The following is a 13,848-nucleotide window of genomic DNA, read 5'->3' as shown; positions in this document are numbered from 1 at the left end:
TTAGGGGAAAGAAGGAGTACGAATTTCTTGGGAGTTTATTCTTTTCTTTTCCTCTTTGCTTTCTCCCAAGGGAGTGCCAGTCATAACCCAGAAGCTACCACACCAGGTCAGAAGCTGGACCAATCTTCTTAGGAGAGATTTGACCAATTTCCCATCACTTATAATTAGACTGAAGTTTTCCAGTCTCTTTCCACTTAAAAATCCTACATGTGGAGGCCTGAATCATCATCATTACACTAAATCCAACATTGAATTCCCAGAAATAAAAATGAAAAACAATTGTATTTCAAATTACCAGTGTTTCATAGCATTTTTAGCTTATATTTTTCAGAGGACATTTGAATAAATGACTTTTTATTCACCAAAGTAGTTTCCAGAACAAACCAACTTTACCATCAACAACATAATCATGAGTTCCTCTACAAAGAAGGTAGCTTTTCCCCATAGATGTAGAAGTGGTATGTTCAAAGGTAGTTAAAATCAGAATGTAGATCTGAGTTTCTCATAGGACTTGCTACATATTGCCTGATGTGGGCATTTGTTCTGTTCAAGTTGGTAAACAGATAGGACTGGGATTTTTAGATATTAAAATGTCTTATTTTTTCCATGTTTTTCTTTCTTTTTACATTTAAAAATGTAGTTTACTTAAAGTAAATTAGAGAGAGAAAGAGAAGGGAGAGAGAAAATTCATCTCCCCAAGGTGGGGGAGGGGACAAAGCCAGTACATGGCCACACCAGAGTCCAGCAAGGCAGTGGCCGCTGGCTGCTTGTGGTTGAGTCCTTTTAACCATTCTCCTTGATGGGGGAAGATCATCAAGGTGATTGGGTGGTGGTCTGCTTCAAAATATCTAGTAGAATACGTGGGTAAGAGTGGCTCTGATGTTAAAGTTTGCCAATTGGGTGATTCCTGTGTAACTAAGAGGGATGGGTGGTGGTGATAGTGGCATGACTGTGTGAATTCTAATGATTTTGTTGGTGCTCAGGGCTTCTTTTACTTTGCTCTTTGTTCTTTTTCTTTCTTTCTTTCTTTTTTTTTTTGAGTCGGGGTTTCACTCTGTTGCCCAGGCTGGAGTGCAGTGCACAATCAGGGCTCACTGCAGTTTCGACCTCTTGGGCTCAGATGATTCTTCTGCCTCAGCCTCCTGAGTAGCTGGGGCCATGGGTGTGTAACACCATGCCCGGTTTGATTTTTGGTAGAGATGAGATCTTGCAATGTTGCCAGGTTGGTTTCCAACTCCTGGGTTCAAGCAATCTTGCCTCAGCCTCCTAGAGTGCTGGGATTATAGGCATGAGCCACCGCACCTGGCCTCTATTCTATTTTTCACACCTTAGAAGATCTTTCTACTATTTGCAATCCCCGAAATATGTATTTATTCATTAATCTTTGAGCTGCTAGATTGGGCTTGGATGTAGAAAAGTTTGTGGATTCTCTTTCCCCTCATTCTTATGAGGAGTTTTATTTTGTTTTTTTTTGAGTCAGAGTCTCACTCTGTCACCCAGGTTGGAGTGCAATGGCACACTCATGGCCACTGCAGCCTTGACCAGCTGGGCTCAGGTGATCCTTCCGCCTCAGCCTTCCAAGTTGCTGGAACTATAGGTATGCGCTACACACCCGGCTAATTTTTTTAATACATGTTGTAGAGATGAGGTCTCACCAAGTTGCCCAGGCTGGTCTCGAACCCCTGGGCTAAGGCATTCCTCTTGCTTTGGCCTCCCAAAGTGCTGGGATTACAGGCTTGAGCCTCCATGCCCAGCAGTAGTTTTATTTGTTAGGGAACATAGCACTGTAGGGAAATGAGAATCAGAAACATTTTACTAATGGTGAGAAAATAAAAGTTCATTTAACAGAAGGACCTGGATAGAAGAGAGATAACAAAAATGACAGCATTTTTTAGTTTCCTATGGATCAGACACTTTGCTAAGCAGTTTGTGTACAATAGTTCATTTAATCCTCTCAGTAATGCTGTAAGACCCATTATTATTCCCACTTTCGATGACAAAACTGAGATTCAGAGAGACTAAGGAAGGTATCCAGGTCACACAGCTGGAAAGTGATGGAGTTGTGAGCAGAACCCAGATCCTTTGACTTCAGCCTAACAAGCAACAAGAGTTAAACAGATGCTGATGTGATTTTCTTAGACTTTTTTTCTTCTACAGAACTTCCTTTTTTCCTATGGAAATGACCTCTTTAGGTACTGTGCATATTCTTGGCTTAAACTTACAGTTTCCTCAGACATCCGGCTTAAAGCTTTCATCATTGCCGTAAACTTCAGGCTTAAAGTTAGGTCTGTGCAGGTAAAGGATTTGTAGTTTCTATTGATGGCACTTGGGATCATCTTTCCGCGTGTCGTTCTTTCTGTTTACTCCATGGTTGTGAAGGCAGGGTCTCTCTAGGCTGTTCATTCTTGTATATGTATTGAGAAAAGTATAAAGAGCCCAGCCTCTTTCTATAACTTTTTCTTTAAAAAGAGTGAAGACTGAGCCAATCGTATTTTGCATACTTCTTTTGTTTTCAGCATTCCTTTCTCTGTCTCTATTCAAAATCAGTGTACAAAGAGATTCTAAGTCAGGGTTCCTGGATAGAATTCAGAGGGTTCTGTAAACTTTGAGAAAGCAAATCTTACATATATTTTCACTAACCTATGAGTGTATTCATCATTTTTTTCCACCACAAACCACAATGGTATTAGCAGTACCAATGACTGTTTGCAATAGAAATTACAGATATTAACATAGCACATTACAGTATTGACAAATATCTCAAAATACTGTGGATATTTGTCACTTGTTGGATGTTGTATTAGTTAACAGACCTAAGCTAGAACCTTTTATTTAATCTACTAATAAAGAGGCACATGTATTTCAATGTAACAACTTAAAACATTTTGATAACTATATTTCTCTATATAGAAATAACTATATTTCAGTATCATTGGTTTTCTTTATAATTCAGTGTGTTCATTTTTAAAATTTATATTTATTTATTTATTTTGAGTGGGAGTCTCACTCTGTCACCCAGTCTGGAGGGCAGTGGCACGCTTACGGCCACCGCATCCTCGACCTGCTGGGTTCAGGCCATCCTTCCACTTTAGCCTCACAAGTAACTAGAACTACAGGCATGTGCCACCACACCCGGCTAATTTTTCTTGATTTATTGTAGAGATGAGGTCTTACCAAGTTGTTCGGGCTGGTCTCGAACTGGTGGGCTCAGGCAATCCTCTCACCTTGGCCTCCCAAAGTGCTGGGTTTATAGGCACGAGCCTCTGTGCCTGAACAAATTCAGTGTATTTAGATGATGTATTTTAAAACACTGACAAAGAGGGTCACGACATAAAAAAAAAAGTTGGTCAACTTCTACTCCAAGCTCTAGCTTATTATAGACCATTTTCCTAAGGAAGTTCGTTTCTTAGGGTAAAAGCCTATAAAGATTACATTTCCTGTGAAAGGTTTAGCATAGTAAGACATTCAGAACACAGTGGCCAGAGGCCAGGTGTGTTGGCTCATACCGGTAATCCCAACACTTTGTGAGGCAGCTGAGGCAGGAGAATCACTTGAGACCAGGAGTTCGATGCTGCAGTGACATGATCACGGCATTATACACTGGCCTGGTCAACAGAGTGAGACCCTTTTTTGGGGAAGGACTGCTTGTTGGAAAGCATAAGTTTTTTTTGTTTTTTTTTTCAAAAAGTAGATATAATACTATAAATTTCATAAAACTTTTTTTTTTTTTAAATTTTGTAGAGGCAAGGCCTCACTATGTTACCCAGGCTGGTCTCAAACTCCTAGGCTTTAGCAGTCTTCTTGCCTCACCCTCCCAAAGTGCTGGGATTGTAGGCGTGAGCCACGGCGCTCGGCCTCGTGTAACTATCAAATAACTTTTCCACAAAGTTAGTCTGTTTCAAGCAAAGAGAATCAGTGTTGATTAGAGAAAGATCTCAGAAATTGTTGGATTGTGCCCAAATGGTACATTCACCTATCGAACTGGCAGGCCTAAAACACTACCACAGTCGGAAATCACCTCGTCACCACTAGTATTTTATTAGATTCACTTTGGGTGTTAATCCTTGTTTTGATAAATTTTAGCTTTAAATTGCACCTATATTATTTTTTTAGGCTTTGATGTCATCTTTTAAAAGGAAAAATTTTTTAAAGGTGAACACGTTCAGAAAGTGCATGTAGCATAAGCATACATCTCAAAAGAATTTTCACAACTGACCACATAGGTGTAACCAGCACCTAGATCAAGAATTTAGTGTCGTTTTTATTCTACTGTTTATAAATTATATATGTGTGTGTGTGTGTGTGTGTGTGTGTGTGTGTGTGTGTGTATAAATAATATATAAAATCTGATGTGTCCTTTTGATGGAGCAGAGGTTGTGCCTGCAAAGCCACCCAGCACCATGTACCTTGCTGAGCATTGATGGAGTCCATTTAAGGAAAACATAAACTAATGGGAGGAACACAAGCTTTCATCCTGTTTTGACCACATATGGACTGGACACCCTCTGACAAATGACATAATTTTTTTGAACTTCAATGAACTCATTGATATAAATGAGGATTGAATATAAAAGGAGGCTACGAGGAGAATGCTTTTCATTTATAATTGCTGAGAATTAGAGAAAGTAAAAGAAGAGTATCTAGTATGTACAAGTGGTAAATGAATGACAGATGCCACTATCAGTAACTGTGAACACACCACTAAAACAATCATTTGCGGCCTAGAAGTTTATTATAACAGAGAGGTCTGCGGGAGACAGTGCATTAACTAAAATTTTCAGACATTCCTGGCCAATTTTATAGTACATTTAATTTACATGATGTTTAATTTACTACAGAATGACTGTGAGTTTTAAAATAAGAAATTAGAATTTAATTATTATTTTTTTGACGTTCTAAGAAAATGAAACCTCCATTTGCTAAATGAATTTTGTTTTTTCTTTTGAGGCGTTGGAGAAAATTTGACAGATCCATCTGTTATAAAACCTGAAGACAAACAGTAAGTTAATTTATGTGTTATCATTTAGAAAATTGCATTTAACACATAGTAAATGGTTTTTAAAATAATTTATAAACATATATGTTTCTTGCCTAGATCCTAGAAAGGCTTTGAGGCAGCTTATGTATATAGACCCAAAACAATAGGATTATAAAAAAACACAGGTTAGGAAATGGAGTAAAAGGAAAATATAGAAATAAGGGGAAATTTGGAATTAGGTTAGTACACGTAAGTGGAAATTATAAGGACCATTGCAGTAGCCAGAATTTGATTGCAGATTTGATTCTCAGTTTTCTAGTGGCCCAAACATGAACATATGGGTTAGTTTTGCCTCTACAGGCTTTGATGTGAAAACAGTTAATATCAAAGGAGAAGTACGATTTCCTTTATTGTCTTCACAATGGAGTCATTGCATCTTATGGGCAGCTTCTTCAATTACATGCTTATAAAACAAAAGCTGAGGGCATAAACCAGGTTTTTAAGAAACAGCAAATCTAGGAGAGGACAAAACAATGGGGCTTAAAAATATGAAGCATCAGGTTGTCTGTCTGATTTAATTTGGAGCTGAAATTTAAATTATGTAGATGAATGAGTCATCTCCCTGTCCTTTGATTTCCTGTGGACATTTTATCCCATAAGCAGGCTTTTGGGAAGACTTGGCGAGCATCTGAGGTTGTTCTTCTGTTAAAGGGGGAGTAGAAAGAAGGGATGGTGCCGATTAAGCACTGATGAATATGGCAGAGAACAGTGACTTGCAAACATGAGCTTGTGTCACAATTACCAGGAGAGCTTATTAAAACACAGATTATGGCCAGGTGCAGTGGCTCATGCCTGTAATCCCAGCACTTTGGGAGACGATCGCAAGAGGATTGCTTGAGTCCAGTGGTTCAAGACCAGCCTGGGCAAATTGACGAGACCTCATCTCTACAAAAAATAAAAAAGTAGCCAAGCATGGTGGCGCATACCTGTAGTTCCAGCTACTTGGATGACCGAGGTGGAAGGATTATCTGAGCCCAGCAGGTTGAGTCTGTGGTAGCCATGAAAGTGCCACTGCACGCCAGCCTAGGTGACAAAGTGAGACTCTGATTCAAACAAACAACCCCCCCCCCCACAAAACTACAACAACAAAAACATAGATTGTTAGGCCCCACCCCCAGAATTTCTGCTTCAATAGGTCTGGAGTGGGGCCAGATAATCTGCATTTCTAACAAGAATCCAGGGGAATCTGATACTGCTGATCCAGAGACCACTCTTGAGGACTGTGAGCATACAACAGTTTTACTTCTTAGTTGTCATATAAGATAAATGTCAATAGTTGACCTGTGGGTGGTAGAAAATACATAAAAATCAACATAAGTGGGGGCAATCAGTAAAATCTAAAATATTTACTTTCACTTCCCCGTAACATATGATATTCATTGCTTTAATGCAGTGTCTTTTACTGAACAATTTAATCTAAATATGTATGTTTCTATGCAAAGAAATCCATCTACTAAAAGTGTATTAGATATTTAATTGGACTAGGTAAGCTAGAGAAAATATAGGTGGCTCATATAGCTCATACACATCTAATTTTTGTGATATTTATTGGACTGTGGAGTCCATGTTGTAATCCTTACACACGTAAAGGCTTTATTATTTTTTACTTTACTAATGTGTTTTTAGCTAAGAATATTATTTCTTCAGTAGCCTTGTGTGCTTAAGAGTTAGTAATAGGAACCTTGTAATATAAGTACTTTTAAAATAATTTTGCAGTGAACCTTTTTTGCATATATAATGAACCAAGTTTATGTATACTCTTATCTATCATTTATTAAATTTTGACCTTGGCATATGTCATTTAATATGACCTGAATATTCCATCATCTAGAATTCTAAGATTATATTATCCCACTTGACAGTTGAGTATTTAATTGCATTCTTTAGGCCAGTGGGTCTCAATTTCTATTAAGGTCACCTGGAAAAGGTAAAAAAAAAAAAAAAAAGATGCCCAAGATTGGCATCAAATTAGAATCTCTGAAGATAAGGTCCTGATGTCTGTATTTTTTAAAAGTTCCCCATGTGATTCTATGGACAACCAGGGTTGAGAACCTTTATCTTGTGTCACCTTTATTTTGTATGACTTGAGGATAGGAACTCTGGAGACTAATTAGAATGGCACCATTGTGGCCTTCCTGGTTTTGTGGGTTACCCAATTTTGGGTGCAGTTGGTCTTCATAGTCAAGGTAACAAAAAGTACTATTTTCTCATGACAGTGGGGAATTTCATCTACATTGAAGCTCACGTTTTCAAATGCCCTCTTGTGTGCAAAGCCCTTGACAAACAAAGCGTAAGCCACAGACCAACAACCTTAGCATCATCTGGGAGATGGTTAGGGAGTGCAGTGGCACAATCATGGCCTCCTCAGCATCAACATGCTGGGCTCCGGTGATCCTTCCACCTCTTGCCTTCCAAGGAGCTGGAACTACAGGCGAACCCTACCACGCCCGGCTAATTTTTATTTATTTATTGTAGAGACAAGGTCTCTCCAAGCTATCTGGGCTGGTCTTGAATCTGTGGGCTCAGGCAGTCCACTCCCCTTGGCCTCCTAAAGTGCTGGGATTATAGGCTGAGCCACCGAGTCCTGCCGTAGTATAAATTCTAATACTGTTTCTAATGCCTATTGTCTCTTTCCCCAACCTTCTGCCTTGGTTATTGGTAGTTTGGGATTACATCTTTTTAGCTTACTGTCTTGGTAGTTTTGGGCATTTGACAAGTATGAAATGATGATGAGATGTTCTTTAGTAAATCTATGTATAGATGGCACTAATTAGCGTTTCCTCGCATGTGGAACCAAGCTACCACCTGCTTTTCCTGTGTTGTAAAAAATCTGGAAAACAGCTACTTTTTTTTTTTTTTTAAACTTGGTTATCTGAGACTGCAAGGCTCTAGGCATGCTGCAGGGTGTGGATGCAAATGAATGTCCCTACAATCTCTTTCACTCTCCCCAGAGCGGGAGTGGCTGAGCTCCTGATATATGCGTTTTGTAGTAATTTTGATTCTTTTGTCTAACTTTTGTGAAATTCGTAGAAGAAAGTGATTTAGCTTATAGCTTTTATCTGAGACTCAACGTTACATCTCTAAGTTGAGAGTTTTTATGTTTTATTGGGAGGAAAGAAATGGCAGGTATGGAATACATATGAGTGAAGTATTCCAACCGTGTCATGCTGGAGAGACTCTAAAAAAGAATTCTTCAATTTAAATGACTAAAACTCCTCCTTCATTTTCACTTTACTGGAACCAAAGAGTTCTGGTCTAAATACTAAGCGATTCTACTTTTTTGCCACCTTCAGTTTCACCTTATTGAAGTGGTTCCTTACCAGATGGACTGAGAGAGAGGAACAGTTAACAAGAGGCAGCTTATGCAGCCGGGTAAATACCACCAGAGCTGTACTTTGTAAGAGCGATTGAGTGACCAGGAAAGTTAATCCTGGGTGTCTGTTCACTTTGTCTTCCCAAGAGATTTCCTCCACCTACTCGCCTCAGAGCAAAGAGGCAATCTGAGATCAAACTGACATCAGCCCTCATTCTGAGCTTGGCACATCTTCAGAGCAGCTACTGTTATTCTGCCAAAAGGAAGTGGAAATTGAGATAAATGTTTCAATCCTCGGATGGAAAAAAGTCCATTTTTACACCACGTCCCTTTTGAAAAACCGCATTCCTTAGAAGCGAAGTTTATTGTTTCCTTTTGTGATAGTTTGCTTTTCTTTTTTCTTAAGACGTGGTATTTAAGAGCGGTAATTGAGTTCAGATTTTAAAATGTGCTGTTTCCACTCTGCATGTCATTAAAATAAAATATTAACTTTCATAAACTTTCTTGGGAAGTGTTTCTGGTATGCTCTGTTCTGTGGTGTTCCGAATGTCAACATCTGAAGAATAATGACTATATGCGATATGACAATGGATGAACATTGATTTCAGAATCTGTGGGGGATCTATTATAGAGTACTCAGAAGTGCCTTGTGTGTGTGTGTATTATGTGTGTGTGTGTGTGTGTGTGTGTGTGTGTGTGTGTGTGTGTGTGTGTATGTATACTGATTCTATTTGTAAACTGTCACCTATATATATATGTGTGTGTGTGTATATATGTATACTCATTCTATTTGTAAACTGTTTGTCACCTACATCGAGCATATGTAGATTACTTCCACAAACACATTGTCTAATAGTCTTGTCTTTCCACAAAGAGCCCAGCTGTAGCAATTTGCAGGGGGGGAACAAGTGACTTTTGAAAGAGCCATGAGGACTGGATCAAGGGTTTAGTAGGGTGTTTGTTTTTGAGGACAGTTATTTTAAGAAAAGTACTTGGGTTTGAAACAATGTGTATGCATCTTTTTAGAAGGTATGTTCCAATAGCAAATTTATTTTACTTTATGCCTTACCTTTACTTTGGGGTATTCTAGTGGAACATTTGGTAATGAATGTCATTCTCTCACCCCATATGCATTAAAAAGGATTTTGCTGTATTTTGTTTTAATGTGGTACATAGAAAATTCACTCCTCTATCAGATTAGCGTTGAAATGCGTTTCGCAGTAGGTCTTGGAGTTGGGTACAAAGATTTAAGTGCATTTGAATTTTAAATGTACAAACCTAACATTGTTGCTTCCCCAAAGTGCTCTGTTCTTTGTTGGCTCCTTCAAGTTTACTGGGTTACTACGGGATACTGTTCGGTATCTCAGAGAATCCTAGTTGAGCTCCTTTTTCTTAGCTGTGATCTAATTGATATTCTGATATTTCCTCTAGATCAAGAGGAATGGTGTTTGGACCAGCCAATTTGGGGGAAGATGCAATTAGAAACTTCATTGCAAAACATCGTTGCAACTCCTGCTGCCGGAAGCTCAAACTCCCTGGTATGCCACCAATAATTCTATTTTTCTCTAAGTAAATCTCTCATAGAACAACATCCTTTGTAACCTGGGATGGAGTAGAAAATCTTAATCACATTTTTATCTCATTCACAGTCATTCCCAGAGCCTGACTTTCTGACTGCAAAATTTTCAAGTCTCTAAAGGGATTAAAAGGACAGGGATTTGCTTTAGGTTCTGCCAAAATGTGATAAAACAACATGGGTCCCAATACTTGTTACAATCACTCCAAGGGAAAAGTTCTACCAACTTAAATGGGCCGAAATTTGAGTGAGGCCAGACTCTGCCCCTCCTCTTTGGATCCTGTCTGCTTCTGGCCGATGGCTGCACAGTGGTGCCCAAAGCTTGTCTCCTCTCTTCTCATTTACCCATTGGACAGTTGAGAGGGTGTGGTACAGATAGAAATGGCACTCTCAATTAAAGTAGTGCTTTTCACGACGAAAATCTGCCATTGTAAACACTTATTGCAATATATAATACTTTAAAATCTGATTTCATAATACAGCACACTTTCTCTGAAACCAATATGGTCACCAGAGAAAATATTCCTAATATAAAAGCAAGCAGCTGGAGGCCTGTGCCTTCCCAACTGACAGAGACAGACCTGCCATGTTCTTTTTTCTCAGAAGGGAGGCTTTCCGTATGCCTCAGTTTGCTCACCACTTTTCTTAGGTCACACCAAATTTGTCCTTACCGTGGGATTTCACTTATTTTAAGCTGAGTAGCCCTTCCTGCCTTACAATATGTGGTCATACTTTGAGTTGGAAATCAGTAAAAGAGCATCACCCATTGTAACCTGGGACAGAGCACATGTACATTTACAACAAAGGACAAGTTGTAATCCTGTTGATTTAGAGGTAGGGGGAGCTCTTGTGGACGAGACATAAAATGACTGTGATTTGGAGCAGACTTCCTGCCTCCAGTGGCAATGCCGTGTGTTAGCTGGGGTAGTGGTGAGGACAGGTATGAGAGGTAGGAAGATGAAAATCGAGTGACCAATGAGGTAAGGGCTGTAACTCTTTTTTTTTTTTTTGAGTTGGGAGTCTCACTGTCGCCCAGGCTGGAGTGTGGTGATACACTCACAGCCACCACAGCCTCAACCCACTTGGGCTCAGGCGATCCTTCTGCCTCAGCCTTCCAAGTAGCTGGAACCACAGGCATGCCTCACAATGCCCAGCTAATTTTTTGATTTATTGTAGAGGTAAGGTCTCGCCAACTTGCCCAGGCTGGTCTAGAACCCACGGGCTCAGGCATTCCTCTCACCTCGGCCCCCCAAAGTGCTGAGATTATAGGCGTGAGCCGCTGTGCCTGGCGGGCTATGACTCTTATAAAGGCCCCGGACTCACTCTAACAGATCACATGCCAAATCTGAGAAAAGGGATCAGCGCACAGCTGAGCTGCCCATTGCTTCCTCTCTGGTCAGATGGAGTTCAGAAAGGGGTTGGGGTAGGGTTAGGGGCATCAGGGCCTTGAGGTGAGGGCCCTACAGAAGGAGCTGACAGATATCTGAGTCAGCCCAGGACTGCAGCCTGGAGTCAGCTTATTAACTCATGATTCAACTCTTTAGTCACTGTTTTCTTCCCAAACCTAATTCATCCCACCCTGGGAGGGAGATCTCTATTCTTGGAGAGACAGGGCCTATATTTGACCAGTCAGGAACCAGGAAGACTTGAGACACAATTCACTGCTTCTAATCCTTGAACCCAGTTAGCTGTACTGCATGATTATGGATGTGGTGTTTGTTTTTTTTTTAAAAACACTACACTGGTGCTTTTTGAGTGAGTAATTCAATAATTTCCCCATTTCTAGTCTTAATTCATGTTTCCTTTCAAAAGCTTCGTTAGTTTTTAACTAACATTTAAGTGGAAATAAGAAATATACTCATTTACTGAGACATTTGGCAATCTGAATTTTAAAATGTTTAGTCTGGAAAACAGGATTAGAAGTGATTTTTCTTTTTTGTTTGATGACGTTTTGCTTTTAAAAGGGAGACAGTTTAGGATAGGCTCGTGGAAAGGGCACGAGATCTGCAGCCAGACAGGCCTGTGCTCACGTCTCAGTTCTGCTATATGACGTTGGACTTCAGTTTTCTTATCTGTAAATTGCACAAAATAGCACCTATCTTATAAAGTTGGTGTGAGGATTGATTTACATAATATACATTCATTCAATAAATGCTGATTATTATTAATACAATGTATATTAGTTTTACATCCAAACAATTCCTATTAGACATTAAAAGTTATATCAAAGATACATGTTTAAGGCTAGAAAATGTAATCAGTATAACACAAAAAGGTACACAAATATTTTTATCTACTAATTTATTGAGTCAGAGTCTCACTCTGTTGCCTAGGCTGGAGTGCAGTGGCACAGTCACGGCTACCACAGCCTCGACCTCTTGGGCTCAGGTGATTCTTCCACCTCAGCCTTCCAAGTAGCTGGCACTATAAGCACACACCACCATGCCCAGCTAATTTTTAAATTTATTGTAGAGATGAGGTCTTGCCTAGTTTTCCATACTGGTCTTAAACCTCTAGGCTCAGGTAATCTCTTGCCTCTGCCTCCCAAAAGAGCTGGGATTACCAGCATGAACCATGGGCCTGGCTAGGTACACAAATATTCAAAGCCCATTTTCCTGCATACCTTTGTCCCAAAAGTTAATTTTTTATTTTAATTTTTTTTCTACAAATGGAAGGAAGAGGCCTTAGGAAGCATAGGATCTGATAACTGAATGAAGCTTTTATACGTGGTACCACACTTGACATACAGCTTTTGTTGCAGAAACTAACCCCTGAGATTAGGAGTCTGCCATGTTGGCTGACCTTCCTGCCCCTGCCAGTCCATTAGATAGCGAAACACCTTGTTTCCAGTTTGGTCCCACTTAACTCTAGCCAGTTGTGCCTTATAGGTCACTGCATCTTGAATCAAGCAATCAAATATTTCAGTAAACAGTGCCTAAAATAGCACTGGTGGGTTAGAGCTGCACATGGGCAATGAGTGGGGGAAGAGGCCTAGTTTAGACATCATTGAGGATTTGCTTCCACATATCTATGACCTGAGAAAGAAGAGACCTCTTTGAATACTTGGCAAAGCCTAAAGTCCAGTCTATCTGCACAAACGATAGGTTCTTGGGGATCCACTATAACCTTATTTATCTTATTTGCAGATTTAAAAAGAAATGACTATTCCCCTGGAAGGATCAATTCTACCTTTGGACTTGAGATCAAACTAGAACCAACTGAAGGGCCTCCAGCAAAGGAGAGGGATAGAAATTCCCCAGAAGATCGTACACGACTTTAAAAGGGAGAGAAGCAAGAAGACCGTATGACTCGCCTTTCCTGCCACCAACCATTTGGTGACACACATTGATTGATGTAACACTGATTGCATCAGGGCCTCCTTGGGACATGTCTTCTGAGCCTCATGTCTCTCCCCATCCAAAGGCCCATTGATCTATGATGAGCCAGTTCTTCTCGATACTGACCTCTCTGCCATGCACTCTGCATCTCTATCCTCAGGTTCCACATGAAGACGCTTGGACGAGTCAGCTGGGAATACTGTTTCCTTATACCTCATTGCTTTAGCTGGTCTCTTGGAACCCTTGGAGCAGAGTGCTACACATTAATGAACCGGGGGGATGAATTTAATTTATTTTCTCACTGTGTGTGCAGACTGTACTCCCCACTGCTATTCATCACCTCACCCACAGATTGTATTTATGTCTATATATATGTAGGTAAAAAAGTTATGTGACTTCCCCGTCTGTCCTTTCCACAGCACAGGGCTTTGAATAGTAACAATAGGGAAAACAAGGGAATGAGGGTGTATTTGCCCAGACTGGAGCACACTCCTGCACAAACTAACCTGTAAAAAGTATCCTGGTGAAATCTAGATGGGTTTGAGGTATTGTCAGTGGATCATATGATGCCTGGGCATTTCAA

At 40.0% G+C, this 13,848-nt stretch overlaps 1 protein-coding gene across 1 annotated transcript in view; it reads left to right on the top strand.

The window, feature by feature from the left end:
• The window catches only part of TRPM6 (transient receptor potential cation channel subfamily M member 6), a 156,527-nt gene extending 143,320 nt beyond the window's left edge, over window positions 1-13,207 (top strand). Inside the window, exons 36-38 of the mRNA XM_008074369.1 lie at window positions 4,948-4,999; window positions 9,783-9,889; window positions 13,074-13,207. Of these exons, the coding sequence (XP_008072560.1) occupies window positions 4,948-4,999; window positions 9,783-9,889; window positions 13,074-13,207 (293 nt within the window). The remainder of the gene's footprint in view (window positions 1-4,947; window positions 5,000-9,782; window positions 9,890-13,073) is intronic.
• The last annotated feature ends 641 nt before the right edge of the window (window positions 13,208-13,848 follow it).

Source organism: Carlito syrichta, unplaced genomic scaffold (assembly GCF_000164805.1).
Source record: "Carlito syrichta isolate Samal-C Ts95f unplaced genomic scaffold, Tarsius_syrichta-2.0.1 Scaffold316420, whole genome shotgun sequence".
NCBI classification, from domain to species: Eukaryota; Metazoa; Chordata; class Mammalia; order Primates; family Tarsiidae; genus Carlito; species Carlito syrichta.
Note: the sequence above shows the minus strand (reverse complement) of the source record. Positions and strands in the feature narration are given on the sequence as shown.